General features: G+C 36.1%; 1 protein-coding gene across 1 annotated transcript; it reads left to right on the top strand.

Annotated features, from left to right (window-relative positions):
- The first annotated feature begins 1,586 nt into the window (after positions 1–1,586).
- On the top strand, positions 1,587–14,197 carry LOC124170170 (synaptic vesicle glycoprotein 2B-like). The gene is made up of 11 exons (XM_046548873.1): positions 1,587–1,689; positions 1,856–1,894; positions 4,904–5,065; positions 6,163–6,325; positions 6,840–6,961; positions 8,635–8,879; positions 9,326–9,498; positions 10,448–10,737; positions 10,871–11,030; positions 11,819–11,946; positions 13,856–14,197. Exons 1-11 carry the CDS (start codon positions 1,647–1,649, stop codon positions 13,909–13,911), a joined length of 1,581 nt encoding a protein of 526 aa, XP_046404829.1. The 5' UTR covers positions 1,587–1,646; the 3' UTR covers positions 13,912–14,197.
- Positions 14,198–15,660: the final 1,463 nt, after the last annotated feature.

Below are 15,660 nucleotides of genomic sequence, written 5' to 3'. Positions count from 1 at the left end.
TTTTTTTGCCACAATGAGCCAGCTTGTCAATTATTCAGGTAACAACGAAGTTAATAGTTGAAGGTTTCCAATTGTTCAGTAATTTCAGCAATTACAAGTGTTTGTACTGCATAAGTATATCCGATGGTAAGACTGGAAGATCATTATTAATATGTCATAAATACATAAATCTCATAAATACAACGGTGCCTCATATTGCATTTAATATCGCGAATTGACACATGGAGGATTCGATTGCAAGCCCCACAAAATGGCACAAACAATTTAAAAATCAATTAAAAATCCTACAAATGAAATCATTGCAATCCTTACGCATTAAATAAAAATGCAAAAAAGGAATATTTTATATTTGAGGTTAAAATCCAATGTTAAATCACAAAAATTTCCTGATTTCCTACTTTATGCTTCGAAGTCGACATCTGCTGCAATTCAGAACTAGGAAATTTTGAACGAGTTATCATAATTTAGTCTTCTTAGTTTATTTGACAAAAAAAAAGAGTAGAAGCCAATACACCAAGGAAGTTTCAATCGTGATAAAATCGCTTTAAATAAAAATAATAAGTGCAAACTGCATTAAAATCGTACATAATATTTTCCGTTATGCAGCACATCCCAAAATAATATATAGCGTTATCTGGTCCGTGGATCCGAGATCCAGAATAGTTTTCGTCCCCATCTTACCGAAGAACCGACTGAATTTTCCAAGTCTTTTATTCCATCTAAATTACCATCACCGAGTGAACGAGATCTCTACACCTCGGTATTTATTTTTCAGAAAGGATTGAGCAATGAAAACAATACACATATTCAACGTATCTCTTAGTAATATGTTCATAATTTTTAAAATGGAAGTATTCATTATTTGGCTGGATCAGTATCTGAAATCGTATGCAAATGCTATGTGAAGAGTGTAACCTTCTGGAAGTGTCACCTCCGATCCAATGTATCTTTACTGCCACGTAGCGGCGTGCCGTGCCATTTGAATATGAAAACATTTTACGACGAATCATGAGGTATTACCTGTTGGCAGTGGATATAAAAATGAAAACTCATGGTACTCAATCACCATTTCCCTTACAAATTAGCTAGTATGGCAAGCTCTCGATCATTTGGCCACCGAATATCGGGTTTGAGAATTTTTCGTACTATCTCCTTCTCTTTTCCACATTTAGGCGTTAACATTGAACAATATAAGAAGTAAGATGCATTTTAGCCAGCGCTAAGTTTTGCACAGAAAATTACATCCATAAGCTTCACTGCTTTTTAACTTTCATAACTTTTCAACGAGTTAAATATTTTCCAATCATACACGATGAATTTCTACTTCATCAATGGCTTTTCTATACTTTCTGATAATCAGTTATCTCGGATAATCCGTTCATTATCATGAATAAATTACAGCGGATAATTTAATGTAAACTTTAAGCAATGTGCTAGGAGCTGGTGCAGTGGTCCATACATCAATGACATAATCTCAACAGCAGAAGGTTTAAACTTCGGCGTTCTAAGGAGCTCCAAACGATTTCGTAAGGAACCATAATTCATATGAGATAATAGAATCGGAGGCATCAGACAATCATACACTCGGTGGCAGTCAACGTAGGTCTAGTGAAGAACTTGGTAATTCGGTCGGAACTTTTGGAAAAATGACGGCGAATACACTTCTTGGGCGTGGGAACCATGAACCAGGTGATGTAAAAAAAATCATTTTAGCTAGTGCTGTAAAACAGAAAATATATAAGCGAGTAATTAATCAGATGCTTTTCTTTCACCCAAAGGATAATTATCGGTTCCCAAGTAATTAACACATTTGGGATAGATATTTTACTAAAATTCGTTGCAAACTTTTTTCTAGTGAACATTGCCGATTATGAAACAGCCATCAACAATGCAGGTGAGTAAGAAATTTTTTTATACACCTACTTATTGTTACTGAATGATCAAGCCTGATATTAATGTAAATGCACGTAATTTTTATACTGGTTCAAGAATAGTGATCACATAAAAATTTTTTCATGCTCATAAATTATATTTTGCCGATACAAAACATGCTTTCGGGAATGCCCTTTACTGGAATTGGCTCCGCATCTCCGTCATATAGAATAGCATGATATGCTCCTAGGCTTAAATTCCATCATTTTAAAGCAACTCATTTTCGTCCATCAACTTAAAATTATGACATGCCAGCCCCCGAAATACCTACGTTTTAATCATTGGCGCCGCTGCTTAATAGGGTAGTTTCCTTCATAGATTTCCTTCATAGTTGCAGAAAACGAAAGGCATTGATTGCGATTCGTTACCCACCATTAGTGCATTCATAATATAAATATTATTTGGTTTTAGAAATACCGGTTTAGACGAACGGCAAGGGTCAATTTTATCCTCATTTGAAAAAGGCCAGATTGGCGCCCATGCAACGCCGCTCCACGTGACGTCATAGGGACCTAGTTTCTGTACGAGTAGATAGGAGTTTTACATCGTCTGAGGTTACCAATGCATGCATGAGGCACAGAGCTCAGGGAAACATGTCTTAAGAATCACCTATTAAAACTGCCTAAGGTCGGACAGTTTTCTTCGTTTGATAAGGTATTAATAATCCTTATTTAAGCCAAGCGCTACCAGCTAGCATGGTACTCTGCTACCTGCTAGCATCCTGCGTCGTATCAGCGCTCAGAGCCTCGCCCCAAGGTCACCTCAGTTGCGGCAGCGGGAACCAGAACGACGTCACACGGACTTTTTCCCGGCATTCATACTTACCCGTCGGGTTTTCGCGCGCTTGAAAGTTTTCACTTTTCATTTTATCGCGAAAAATAAATATCGTCATTTAAAAATCTATAAGCGTGAAATACATACTCCAGAAGTAATAATCTTTCAACTTAGGCAATAAAAAAATGATAGGAAACCACTCTATTCCGTTTAAAAAGTCCTGTCCCTATCGAATGCGAAAAACATAGTAATAATAAGAAGTGAAACTGGTTTTCTGCACTTCCATCGTTGAGGAATAAAATATAATACATTGTAAGAGGTGACAAGATTTAAATAGCGCGGAGATCGACTAAATTTCACCATACATTTTCCAAACCTACATTTTCACGCATAGAGTAAAATTTTGAAAATTGGTGAACTAGCGGCTGTTAGGTGTCAAGGTCTACAATAACGAGATAATAAGACTTTACCCCGGCGTGGTGGAGCAGCAAGCGTGCAATCTAGTAAACAGGAGTAATTAGACACTTACGAATGCGGAGTTGATCGACAAATTGTGTCACTTGCTTGACACATTTCCGTAATTGCGAGCGTGCGAGTCATTAATAGTCAGCTATCTTGTCTTTAAGCCAATTAAGATTGGACAAGAATCGCCGGACCATTTTGTGAATGACGGGAAATCCTTGAAAGGAAGGAAAATGAATCGCTTGCGCAATCTCTCAGACGGCGTTGCATCAATGCTGTCACTATTTTGCAGTTCAAAAACTCAGTTGCAAGAAAAAAATCGATAATGATTCAATTTATTGGACTAAACTCAAAATTTTGATAATAATTATCATCTCATAATTAACAATGGACCCCAGTATAGGGGAAGAATTCATAGCTTTTGACCCTAGATCATAAACGATTCCCTGCGGCCAAAATGTCGGATAGCAAAAAAATTCTTAAATCTTATGTCTCAGGACGGGAAAAACCCCTCTTCATGATCTTTGTTTGCATAAGAATGGGATGGGATTCATGTCCTTTGCATAAGAATAGCAGCAAATGAACCATCAAAGTTACGTTATGCCTTAAAACAGGTCACTCAGCATGAAATAGTCCATTAGGGAAAACCTCTTTTCAAATATTTGAGACTATAAAGTAGTGAACGGACCATTTACATTGAAATAACTCTGAGGAGGGATAAACTCTAGAAAACTATAAGAAAGCCTCTCTCAGGATAGCGAGTTTAGCGGCTCGCAGCATAGTGCACCGTAGTTTTCGTACGTTAAACACGGATAGACGGAGATGCATGTTGTAAGTAGACGGATCACATGTTAAAATTTACTTAGAAATTAAAAGATAATGATCGCAAATTGTACTTTGGATGAATTTGTTTCCGCGATATATTTCGAAATATTTATTTAAATGTATGTTGATACTTACTCCATTTCAGGTGAAAAGTTTACTATTCACTGACGAACTTATAAAAAATAAATCCTTAATTCGGGGGAATTAGTTATAAATCCTCTAGTTAAATAGAATGGCTGCATTCCATCTTTGAAGATAAGTAATAGAGGAGAAAATACTTTCATGCATTTCCCGTTTGAAATCGATACTTATATAAAACGTCGTATGCTATGGTAAATTCAACAGCAGCAAAAATACATAATTAGTTATTGAAAGATTTTCAATGGGTTCTTCTATAAAATTTTTTCACCAAAATTTCTAATAGTTTTTTTCATTACAAAGAAAGATTTTCGATTACACAGTGCTAAGCGAAAATGGGCGAATTAGGTACCAATTAAATAAAAACAGTGAAGATTCCTCGGCTAAAACACAAGGACAGAAAAATGTGCCTACAACGAATCATAGTTATTTATCGTGCAAAGGTGTCTGCCTTGACACTGAGTTTGATATTTTAAAACGAGAAAAGATTATTCTGTTGTAGCAGCAGCAGCAGCAGATGTACTACATCGTTGAAAATTTCTTTCCTTTTCCACTCATGGGTTTCAAATGCACCGAATATTTTCACAATGGCAAATTACACATGAAATTAAAAAATAAATGAAATTAAATGAAAAATTAGCAGCTTAATTTACATAATGAATGAATTAAATGACCACTATAATCTGGCTTCCACTTCTCTCATTTTATATATATATATCCTAGGTGTCAGTGAAATTATTGCATACCATATACAAGCATTTTCCCCTCTCAGGTCAAGGGAGATTCCAACTTCAAATCCTGTTCCTGGCTGGCCTGATTGATATAGCTACCATTTTTGAAGCATTCAGCATCACCTACTTGCTTCCATCCGCAGAATGTGACCTCCGGATGAGTTCGTATGGCAAAACTATTCTCAATGCAGCGCCTTTCATCGGTGAGTACCTTATTTAGAATGAAAATTTCTAGAATACCTGGCGACTAATAATTTATGCACGATATGCCTGAAGTGCATGATCATGGAGGGAATTGAATCAAGAAGAATTTCCGTGTTCAAGCACGAATTAAATATTTATGTTTGAATATCAACCCTTCATGTAAGCTGGCTGAGAAACCTTTGTGTCACTCGATTGCGGCTTAATTGTTCTAACCTAGGTGGAGATAACTCTGCATAGGTAAGGAATACTTCTAGTTCATTAGAAAGTTAAAAATCATTCAGATTTATCACATTAGAATAATTTATGAGAGAACTTGAAAACTAGCGATTTGAACTTTAAATTCGGGCGATTCGCTGTATTTTTTCTGAGAAGGAGAAGTTTACAAATGAAATTAACCATAAAGAAATTGTGAAAATTTATAAATACGCAAAATGAGGAAGATAATTCAAATTACTCGTCGTAAGAAGGAACTTTTCTTCTTACGACCACATTCCGTCCTCTAGATCCTATAAAAACATGGATTATATTATTGAATTAATGCTGATTTCACAGCCGTTAAAATGGCTCCAAATATTTATAAATACTCTCTGAAGATACACAAACTCATTACGGTTCTTATCGTGAGACGCTTTTTCTGAGATAACTTAAATACATTACATAATATGAACAATAAAGCTGGAATATTAGTCTATTACTCCAAGTTAGAAAAAAGAGACGCGGGTGAAAGTAGATAACAGCTTGAATCATTCCAGGCTAGTTTTATTTTAATGGCTTAGCACTTAAGAAGAAATATTTCGAGTTCATTATCTTAGTAAGTGAAATTTCTATAAAATATCTAACTTGGAACTTCTGTTCATTTATCTTAATTTATTTCAAGCCTATAGTCTGCAAATTTTAACTGCTCTTTCAATGCATATTTATTAATCAATGCTCGTAACAATAAGAGGTTGCGTTCTTGGTTGTTTTCAGGAAATGAAATCAACGCGGTCTAATCCCAAATGATGTCTAGTATGGTTGAGAGAATTGCCGTGGTTTCATGGAAATATGTGAAATAATTTATTACCATGCATTAAATTCATCGAATCCTTCATTCTAGGTACTCTTCTTGGAGCGTGTTTCTGGGGAAAAATGGCTGATTCGTGGGGCCGTAGATCGGCCATTCTTATTGCTAACTCAGTCGATGTAATAGCGGCCATTCTTTCAAGTCTGATGCAAACTTTCTGGCCATTTGTTTTCTTCCGATTTATCACTGGATTGACGTAAGCATGCCAACATAATCATAATTAATATAATATGTGTGAAAAATAAATTAAATTTCAATAACTTGGAGAGTTAGATGGAGGTTTATTTTCTAGTGCTACCTTCCTCACGCTGGCATATAGCCATATGAAACCATGCTTATAGTAACCAATATGTAAATCATAAAATGTAAAATCATAAAATTTCCACTTTCAGAATCACACTGTACACTAATGAAACTAAATCCAAATATAGTACCTTCCAAGCAAAGAAAAACTTGAACATGTGATGAATAAGTCCAGGCTATCCCGGAGGATGCCGTATATGGTTTTATGCAAAGAAGCAGGTTCCATTTGTAGTTTCCATCCTCATTTGTCTCTTGCTAGTTCAACATAATTCATAAAAAAATGTATTTCTTTCAAGAGAATCCCAATAGTTAATTTTACTGGAAACCATGTTAACCACATCCAATTAATTCGTTTCTTGTCTTCTCATTAAGCATTTGACGTCTTTTATCGGATGTTTGGCGGACAGAATCATGGCAGCGCATCCACTCTGTTTCCCGTACCTGACGGAATTCCACTCGCCGATCTATCGAAGTAGAGCAGTCCTTTGGCTGGAGATATTTGCAGCCCTCGGGGGCATATTAGTCCCTTGTGAGTACAAACCTTCATTAGAGTTAACTTAGATTTTCTTTAATTAGTCTGAGAGTTGTCCCTGAGATAGATAGATGAAAGTCTGAAGCTACTTCGCACTAATTGTACCACTCTCTAGTCACAATGAGATGATTCGAGCCCCTGTGAAAAGTTCAGCAGTTCAGGACTGGCATGAATAAGTGCGGTAGGTGACTTTATTTTTTATCCCTTAAACAGGCTAGGAAACACAAGCATTTGCAACTGAATGGCATGGACTAAAAATACAAAAGCAATGTAATTGTTCACTACTCTTAAACTAGAACATTGAAAACACTACTTTTAGTCAATTAGAAAGCGCTAAATTTGCTCAAAAGCAATATGATGCAATATGTGATGCAATATTTTGCATGATAGAGGAAACATGATTTCGTTCGTTGATATTAAGTCCAAATTCATCACAGAAAAGAAATTTCAATAAGGGGGAAAAAGTGAATGCAGCCAAAAAAGGTAAAGGCATGAGTAATAATTATAATGGGTAAAGATGTGAAAATGGTTGCCCGTTCGCTACAAACAGGGTTCTGACATTATACGCAACCACGTTTGGTGAAAATGAAATGATTATCAATTAATTAACTCATGAGTAACAAAGTATAATAAGCCATCGCCATTCCTAACCCAACCGCAGAACAAGAAAACCCTGAAGTGATTTCGTTAAAAACTTTTTTCCAAGCCACTGGGAAGCATAAAAATTTTCAGGATTTTTCTTCAAATAGACCAGTTTCACGATGCTCATTCAAGGGACCAATTTTAATTAATACCCCGATGCGAAGTGCAACTCAATCAACCAGACGAGGTAACGGTGTCATCATGGGCGTACCCAGCGAGGGGTAGGGGGGGGGGGGCAGCTGCCCCCCCTGGAGGCAAAAATTGCTAAAGTCTTTGAGAAAAATCAGCACTGAATTGAGTATTCAACAAATTTTCTTTACACCCACGAAAAATGATATGTATTAGCATAGAGTAAGTATATTCTATTATTCTGTAAGTATATTATATTATATACTTTATGGTATTAGTATAAGATATGTAACTAAAATACAATTATTTTTTCAAGGATATGATCTCATAAACTAATGTCACAACTTGGCTTGACCCCTCCCCTAGTTATGATCCTGGGTACGCCCATGGGTGCCATTACATCAACGAAATTTCATTTCTTGTTGGCAATGAAATATGAAAATTAAATGAATGCAGGCATAAAATGGAATGCAAACAAGAAATATTTTTCTATCTAAAGACTATTTAAAGTGCTTTAAATACACATATTGATATTATGTCCTCCTACAAACAAAATCAGCGAGCTTTCACTAAAATTCATGACTATCGTTAATTGAATCTTTTGAATATTTGAAGTCCTCTGCAGTTATCTACCCAGCCATGCAGTGGCTAATATAAATATAGAGTGCCTAATAAATAATAATGCAAAAATACATTAATTTTATTCTAATTATATAATAAGTTTAGTCCTTTCCCACGCTACACAGCAAATTTGCTGCATATGATTCAGAGGTTCATATAAAATAACTGCATGATAGTAATAAAATGAAGTATTATGTTGCTCAATGCCATGATATGTCGCAGGGAAACAGACAGCCTGTGGGACTAAATGGTAACGCTGATGCATGTATGATTTGCAGTGGTGGCTTGGGCGATCATCCCTCGTCCTTGGCTCCTCGGATCCGCCGAGATCGGCTTTCGCTACAACTCCTGGAGAATGTTCATGGCGGCCGCGGCAATACCTGCCTTGATATGTGCGATTGCCACCTATTTTTCCCCGGAATCTCCTGCTTACCTCATGTCCAAAGGAAAACACGATGAAGCCTTGGCGGTTTTCAGGAGTATATACAGCAGGAACACTGGAAATTCTCCTGATTCATATCCGGTGAGTCATGGTGGTTATTCAAAGAACCTATTTTCAACGCTTATTGGCATTTATCATTCTCAGTAAAACTAAACCATATAATCTAAACATCAACTTTTGCTTCAAAACGTCGCATCAAGTTGAATCTATGCTTTAAAAACTGAAAAGACAACAATTAATTAGCATTTGAAATTTTCACACACTTACAAACTAAGAGCGCTCCCACTAGAAAAGCTAGAGGTGGAGTCAGTCACACGGATATCATCGGATAATTAAAATATTCATGAACTCATTTGATACATGTTTAATGTCAGGAGTACAATGCTATCTAGTCTCGTGAGGTCAAATACGAAAGAAACGCAAATAAGCTAGCAACTTTTGAAAGGGAGCAGAGAAAGGACTATAAATAAAACATAAAAAATATATGGTTATTAGTAATGTCTCTCAACAATGCCATTTTCCCGTAGGTCAATCGGTTGGAAATGAACTTCACGCTAGAGGAGAAAGATGAAAAGGAGGAAAAAGCCTCTACGAGATCGAGTGTCATATTGATGATAAAGCAAATAAGCCATTTATTCCGGCCTCCTCTTCTGAAGAATACAATCATTGGCCTGACTAGTTTATTTTCACTTCAACTCGGGTAAGTCCAGCAAAACAGAATTATAGTTGTAAAAGCAAGCTAGGAAATATTACTCGTCAACTTAGGCTAAATAAAATTATATCAGAACATCAATATATAGAAGGCAGAGTTATTATCCATTTTTAAACTACTCTTTAGAGTATTTTAATCATTCAATCTCATCATATTCCTCTTATTAACAATTTGATAAAATAGTTTTTTCTAAGCATAATGATGTATTAAGTTGCGAACATAGAAAAACCTTCAAAAAATCAAAGACTTAGCATGGGAGTGTTTCATTAGTACCTAGATATCCATAATATTATAAAGGAATTAGTTTTAACGTAGATATTTTATCAAAATCCATTTTAGACATCTCTAGATTAGAAGCTATTAAAACATATGCAACGCGCGCTCAGGTTTACGTTCATATTCATCTGGTCACTGGTCTGGAATTTCTTTAGGAGGACATATTTCATGAAGCACACCTTAAATTACCTTTTTTCCTTCCTTTTCAAAATGTAACCTCCATCCACTGAACAGCTATCACATTAATATATAAGCTAAGTTAAGGGCAAAGTTAACCTTATCAAGCTAGGCCAGTGTTATTTAATAATCAGTCATTCTCCTGTGTTTACACAAATCCAATGAAATGTTTATTTTAATCAGTCTATGACTTGTTTATTCACTCCTTCACGGCTCGATCGCTTCAGTCTAGTCAAGACATTGATGGAAAATTTATGACCGCGAAGGAATTCGTTCGATGAGCTAACGAGATGCAGATATTAAAATTTATCAATTTGTGATCTCACTGGGCTGTTTCGCGATTCATTGGGAAACATTTCTTCCGTCATATAATTTCTTTTTTTAATTAGACCCCGATAAAATAATGGTAATAAAATATCGCACCGATATTCCAAATAGGAACTTAACAGTGTAGCTACTTGTTGAATACTCGTCTTATTCGCAGGTTTTTTGGGTTCGGTATGTGGTTTCCTGAGCTGTTCAACCGTTTCGAGGAGTTTCAGGAGAAGTATCCGAATTTGACGGCTTCCGTGTGCGAGGTTTCCAACATGATGGACGAGAAACCACAGTGGATGGTCGACTGGGAGAGTGGCACCAACGCCACCATTGACTGCTCGGAGGATACGATTCAACCGCAAGTGTTCGTCAAGACCCTTTCCATTGGAATCACGTGCATGATCGTTACCTTCATCACGGGCACATTCGTGGAGAGAATTGGGCGCAAAAGAGTTATCAGTAAGAAATCATCCTCAGTTGAACAACATTACAACTTGTTTTTCCCAACTGAATGGAGTCAATTAACAAGTTTTTTTTATTGTTACTTAGTATTCATTTATACTCATAGGTTAAATATTATCTTATTTCACAGTTATGGCGATGCTACTCACTGCTCTCTGTGGCGCAGGGAGCTTTTTCACAAAATCAGCGGCTCAAAATTTAGCACTATCCTGCTTCCTGCAGGCTTTCAATGCAGCCTCCTATGCCACTCTCATGTCCGTCATCGTTGATTTTTATCCCGCTTCGTTAAGGTAATTATTACAGGAGAAAGTATATGCTAGTAATATCATAATTTATTTTTAAAATTTACTTTAAATTCTAATTCACAGTTAGTATTCAAAACATTACGTATTTACTTTTAAAAATTTCCTAACATTTAGGTTAGATAACATAATGTTTTTGGAAAATTTCAAAGATTTACCAATTGCCTTAGATGAACTAACTGAACTAGATGAAGCAACTGCCCAAAATTTACGCAAAAGAAATAATAATTAGAATCGCGCTCCATGATTCTAAGAAAAACTCGAATCATTAGTAATCATACTATTTTGTAATCCTCCAAGCCCTTCTAATGGTACACATATATGTATAAAAGATCTAAAGCTCACTAAACAACCATTTTTCCTCCCAATTTTTAATATAAGTATTATTAAAATCGATTATCAGCATATAATCATCCCACGCCGTTTATACCATTGCAAAGCACAATATCACAGATTCCATTAGAAAATAACAATTCAAAAGAGTTTAGGTAAGGCGTGGATAAATAGAATTTTTCGGAAATGTTAATGGATTCAACGGTCCGCAAACAGGATTGCTTCGATAGCAAATGATTCATTTTTTTACGAATTTATAAGTGGTGAGATTCGTGAATAATACGTGATTATAATAAGTAGAAAAATTCTACATTTAATCCGTATACACAGAATTGTTGTCATGTCGTGCTAAGATACACCTTTGCGTCGTTCTCGGTACTGCTGTGTCCACATAATTGAAAATTTATCGGTATTTAATGAACTTGTTTCTTTTCTTGACGCAGAGGTCTCGCCTCAACACTGATACTCAGCATCAGCAACATTGGTTCTATAGTGGGGAACCTACTTTTTGGCTTGCTGCTCGACGTCGACTGTGCATACCCGGTCTTCATTTCTGCTGGAGTCATGGGAGGTAAGGTGTTTGTATATTTACTATTTTGTCCTCTACTAATACATAAAAAGGCCAGCATTAACCATTTATAAACTGAACAATGTTAAATAAAATCTTTGCTGCATACACGGAATAATAAGATATCTTCTAATTGAACTTTAGAGTGAGAGAGGTATTCAAATCAGGGAAATGTCGTGAAATTTCAGGCTCAGTCATAAAATATTTGAGCAAAATATTTGGTATATGTAATAAAAATAATGTGCAGTTTCCAAGAAGTAAAATAGTTTTTGTTGGCTTTTCTAGGATATTTCACTACACTTATACCACTACTTTTTTACATAACGCGACCCGGATTTCGATGAGTTATCTTCAGGCGTAAATAGATCGTAATTTACGCCTGAAGATGATGGTAACTCATCGAAACTCGGGCCACGTTATGTAAAAAAGTAGTGGTATAAGTATAGTGAAATATCCAAGAAACCTTATAATGGAATACCACAAAGCTAATAATGAAAAAAGTTAGTGAATTTTTTGTTGGCTACGTAAGTAATATTTCAAACATCTCCTAACTAAATTTTCCCGAAAACAAATTATTGTTGAGCCGAGAAAATTCGTTTTCATCTTAGTAGTGCGGTAGTGGACGCATTTCGAATCATTAGGTGCAATATAATTTTATTTTTTAATAAGGAAAAAAATGAGCTTAAAATATATCCGCGAAACAATGCTAGACCAAACGTAAAAAAATACTGTCTCACATGAATAAACTCCGAGACTCGACGAACCATCTTCTTACATTCACAATTGGAGGCTTTGAACGGAAAGTGTTCCACACCGCCTCCACCGAATTTTATTTTCGGGTGCTAAGGGAGGGAGGCTTAGTGGAGATTATATAAGCAGAAGGCAGTCCGGTTTTGGTCGTGTTATTTTTTTGGCCCGTAGAGGACGGACCGTTCACGCATTCCTCAAATACCCGCTATTGAGCATGATCTGTGATTTACTTTGAGATTAGAATCGGGTGACGCTGGTTGTCAGTGGGCTAAAATCGAGAAAAGTTGGCCGAAAACTATTTTAAAACTACATTTATAACCAATGAGGAATTCTTCCGAAATCGTTGCCCATTCCTACCTTCCAACGTCCACAGCCTCTAGATGATTGCCGCGGAAGCATGGTGGCTCGAATAAAATTGAGGGAACAAATCCGATCGACCTTACTGGCGACAGCGAAGCCGGAATGTGGGTGTATAGGAAGGACTTGGTGGGCATGCACTCGGTACAAAACGTTGCTCTGACTGTTGTCTGTACCGACTGTGCCTAATAATTCAACGGACTCTCCGCTCTTTCGTCGTCCCAGCCTCAGGAGTATATCAGGATCCCGATCCACTCACCGCTTAACAAAACCAAAAAAAGCACAAATGAAGGAGAGGAATTTTTACTACACCATTCCAGCAATGTGTAGCTTCCATCTGATATTTCAATTAATACCCTTTTATCTGTGACTTTTTTTGATGTGACACGTAAGGTGCAAAAATGTATACACTTCATGATGAAATGTGGCTAGAAGAAAACTGTTTCCGGAGATTAACTGTTCGATGAATCTCCTAAAAAGCATGCCTAAGTACGAGATGACTTCAATATTTGATGGGAAGGGGCAAACGCTGCAAACATTTGATGAATTTGACAGCATAGATAAAAAGAAACAAATTGATGTTATGCTATAAAAATTTTTGTAATTAAATTCGTTTTAAGTAGTAAAAATCAGGAGGAAGTGCAACATTAGCAGCTTAGCATAATGACAGAAAATAACTATCGTACAAGACTCAAGTGCATTTTCATTGTGATTTTCGCGAGCTTGCTACAGTATCTCTCATTTTTTTATCATTAGTAATTGATGTATTCTGTTTACCAAAAATTACCTCTTCTTTATTTTCTAGGATGCGCTCTTCTTTGCTTCTTCCTGCCCAACAACAAGATCGCAGCGATGTCTTGATGAGCTTGAGCCCCAAATGATGGTGCCAATGGCCTCAGAAAAGAACAAATGAGACGCACTACTCGTTCTGAATCAAATAGACACTAAAATATAGAATGAGATATTTTAAGAGTAATTTTGCATGTGTCTTTTAAAATATATTGCTTTGAAGCGTAATTTTGTGTGCTCACACACCATTCTTCGGTGGAAATTTATGTGAGATACAAATGGAAGGAAATAATGCATCTGAAATATAAATTTTATCCCTTGCTAAAATGTGCGTGGAATAAATATAAAATTTTCAATATCCGTGAGAATTTTTTGGGCTCCTAGCTATTCCTAGAAATAAATTTTAAGCCTCCAGGAAACACTAACAATGAGATATTTTTGCGGAGATCGATTACAAGAATAAGTATTTTCTGTGAAATAGGTGTGCATAATATGCTGAGTTTGAAGAATGTGTAAATATGGCGTTCATGTGCTTTGAGAAATTGTTGTATATGCCCAGCTGCATGGGGATAATCCATTAAATTAAATTTTTGTGAAAGGACATTAATATTTCAATAAAATTATGTATGTCTGTACATCTATGACGAGATATCAAAAATACATACTACTATCCCATTCCTGTCAGTAGGTTAACACCTATAGATATCCATATGGATATCCAGAAATGCATATACCTAATTCAAAATGAAATGAAAAAAATTCGAATGAAATACATAATTCTAATATACCAGAAATTTGTCCATAGACTGGAGAGATAGTATATGTTGTGAATATTACTTGCATGTCTAATTGGTACTTTGTGCTGAGTGCAAAAACTGCAGTAGAGCTGTTTGTGTCACAGAAGCAAAATATAAGATTCTATTAATTATCAGATAATCATTAACAGATATTCATTCATCGCACATGAAAATACGAGTATTATTTACGCACAGCCTATATGCAATGGAAAACTAAAAAAGTATCACAACCCAGTCTCTCAGACAGAAATGTGGTCAGCTGGCAAAGAAATGTGTAAAGACATGAAATTCAGCAAGTTAAAAATTATCGGTCAAAAATACTGACGCATATTTGGATATAGTGTTGGTATTACCTACTTCGCAGTCCCGTAAAACAATATCCATTAGTAACCTCGACACACGAAATTAACTCTATTAGAGGATAAACCATCCCCAGGTAAAGAGTAATACACCATTATGAAGAAATCCTCTAATAAAATAAATGTCATGTGTTCTCAAAGATGCGTAAATCTACGTAAGTGGGAAATCACTTGGAATTTTGGTTTAATTGTGACCGATGTAAATACTTAGGGGTGTATTTAATGAAAGATTTAGGGTGGGAGGCAAATGTCGAACAATTAACAAAAAAGGCGTTCAAAATGTTACATTGGGTGATGAGGAATCTTAAGGAAAGTGATCGAACTACAAAGGAGAAGGCGTATAAGACATTAATCCGGCCGATTTTAGAGTACGCGTCACTAGTGTGGGACCCGTATGAAAAGGGACAAACAGAATCCATAGAGAAGGTGCAAAGAAAGGCAGCAAGGTACGTCATGGGGAAACACAAAAAGACCGAAAGTGTCGGTAAAATGCTGAAAGGCCTGGGATGGGATACACTAGAACGGAGAAGAAAAATAAATAGGCTTCGCGCACTCTTCCGCACACTGAAAGGGGAAAAGGCATGGGGGGAACTTCGGAGGAAGATTGAATACCCCAGCTATATTGGTAGGCATGATCACCAATTCAAGATGAAATGCCGGCCGCA

This window comes from Ischnura elegans, chromosome 1, assembly GCF_921293095.1.
Source record: "Ischnura elegans chromosome 1, ioIscEleg1.1, whole genome shotgun sequence".
Classification (NCBI taxonomy): Eukaryota; Metazoa; Arthropoda; class Insecta; order Odonata; family Coenagrionidae; genus Ischnura; species Ischnura elegans.
Note: the sequence above shows the minus strand (reverse complement) of the source record. Positions and strands in the feature narration are given on the sequence as shown.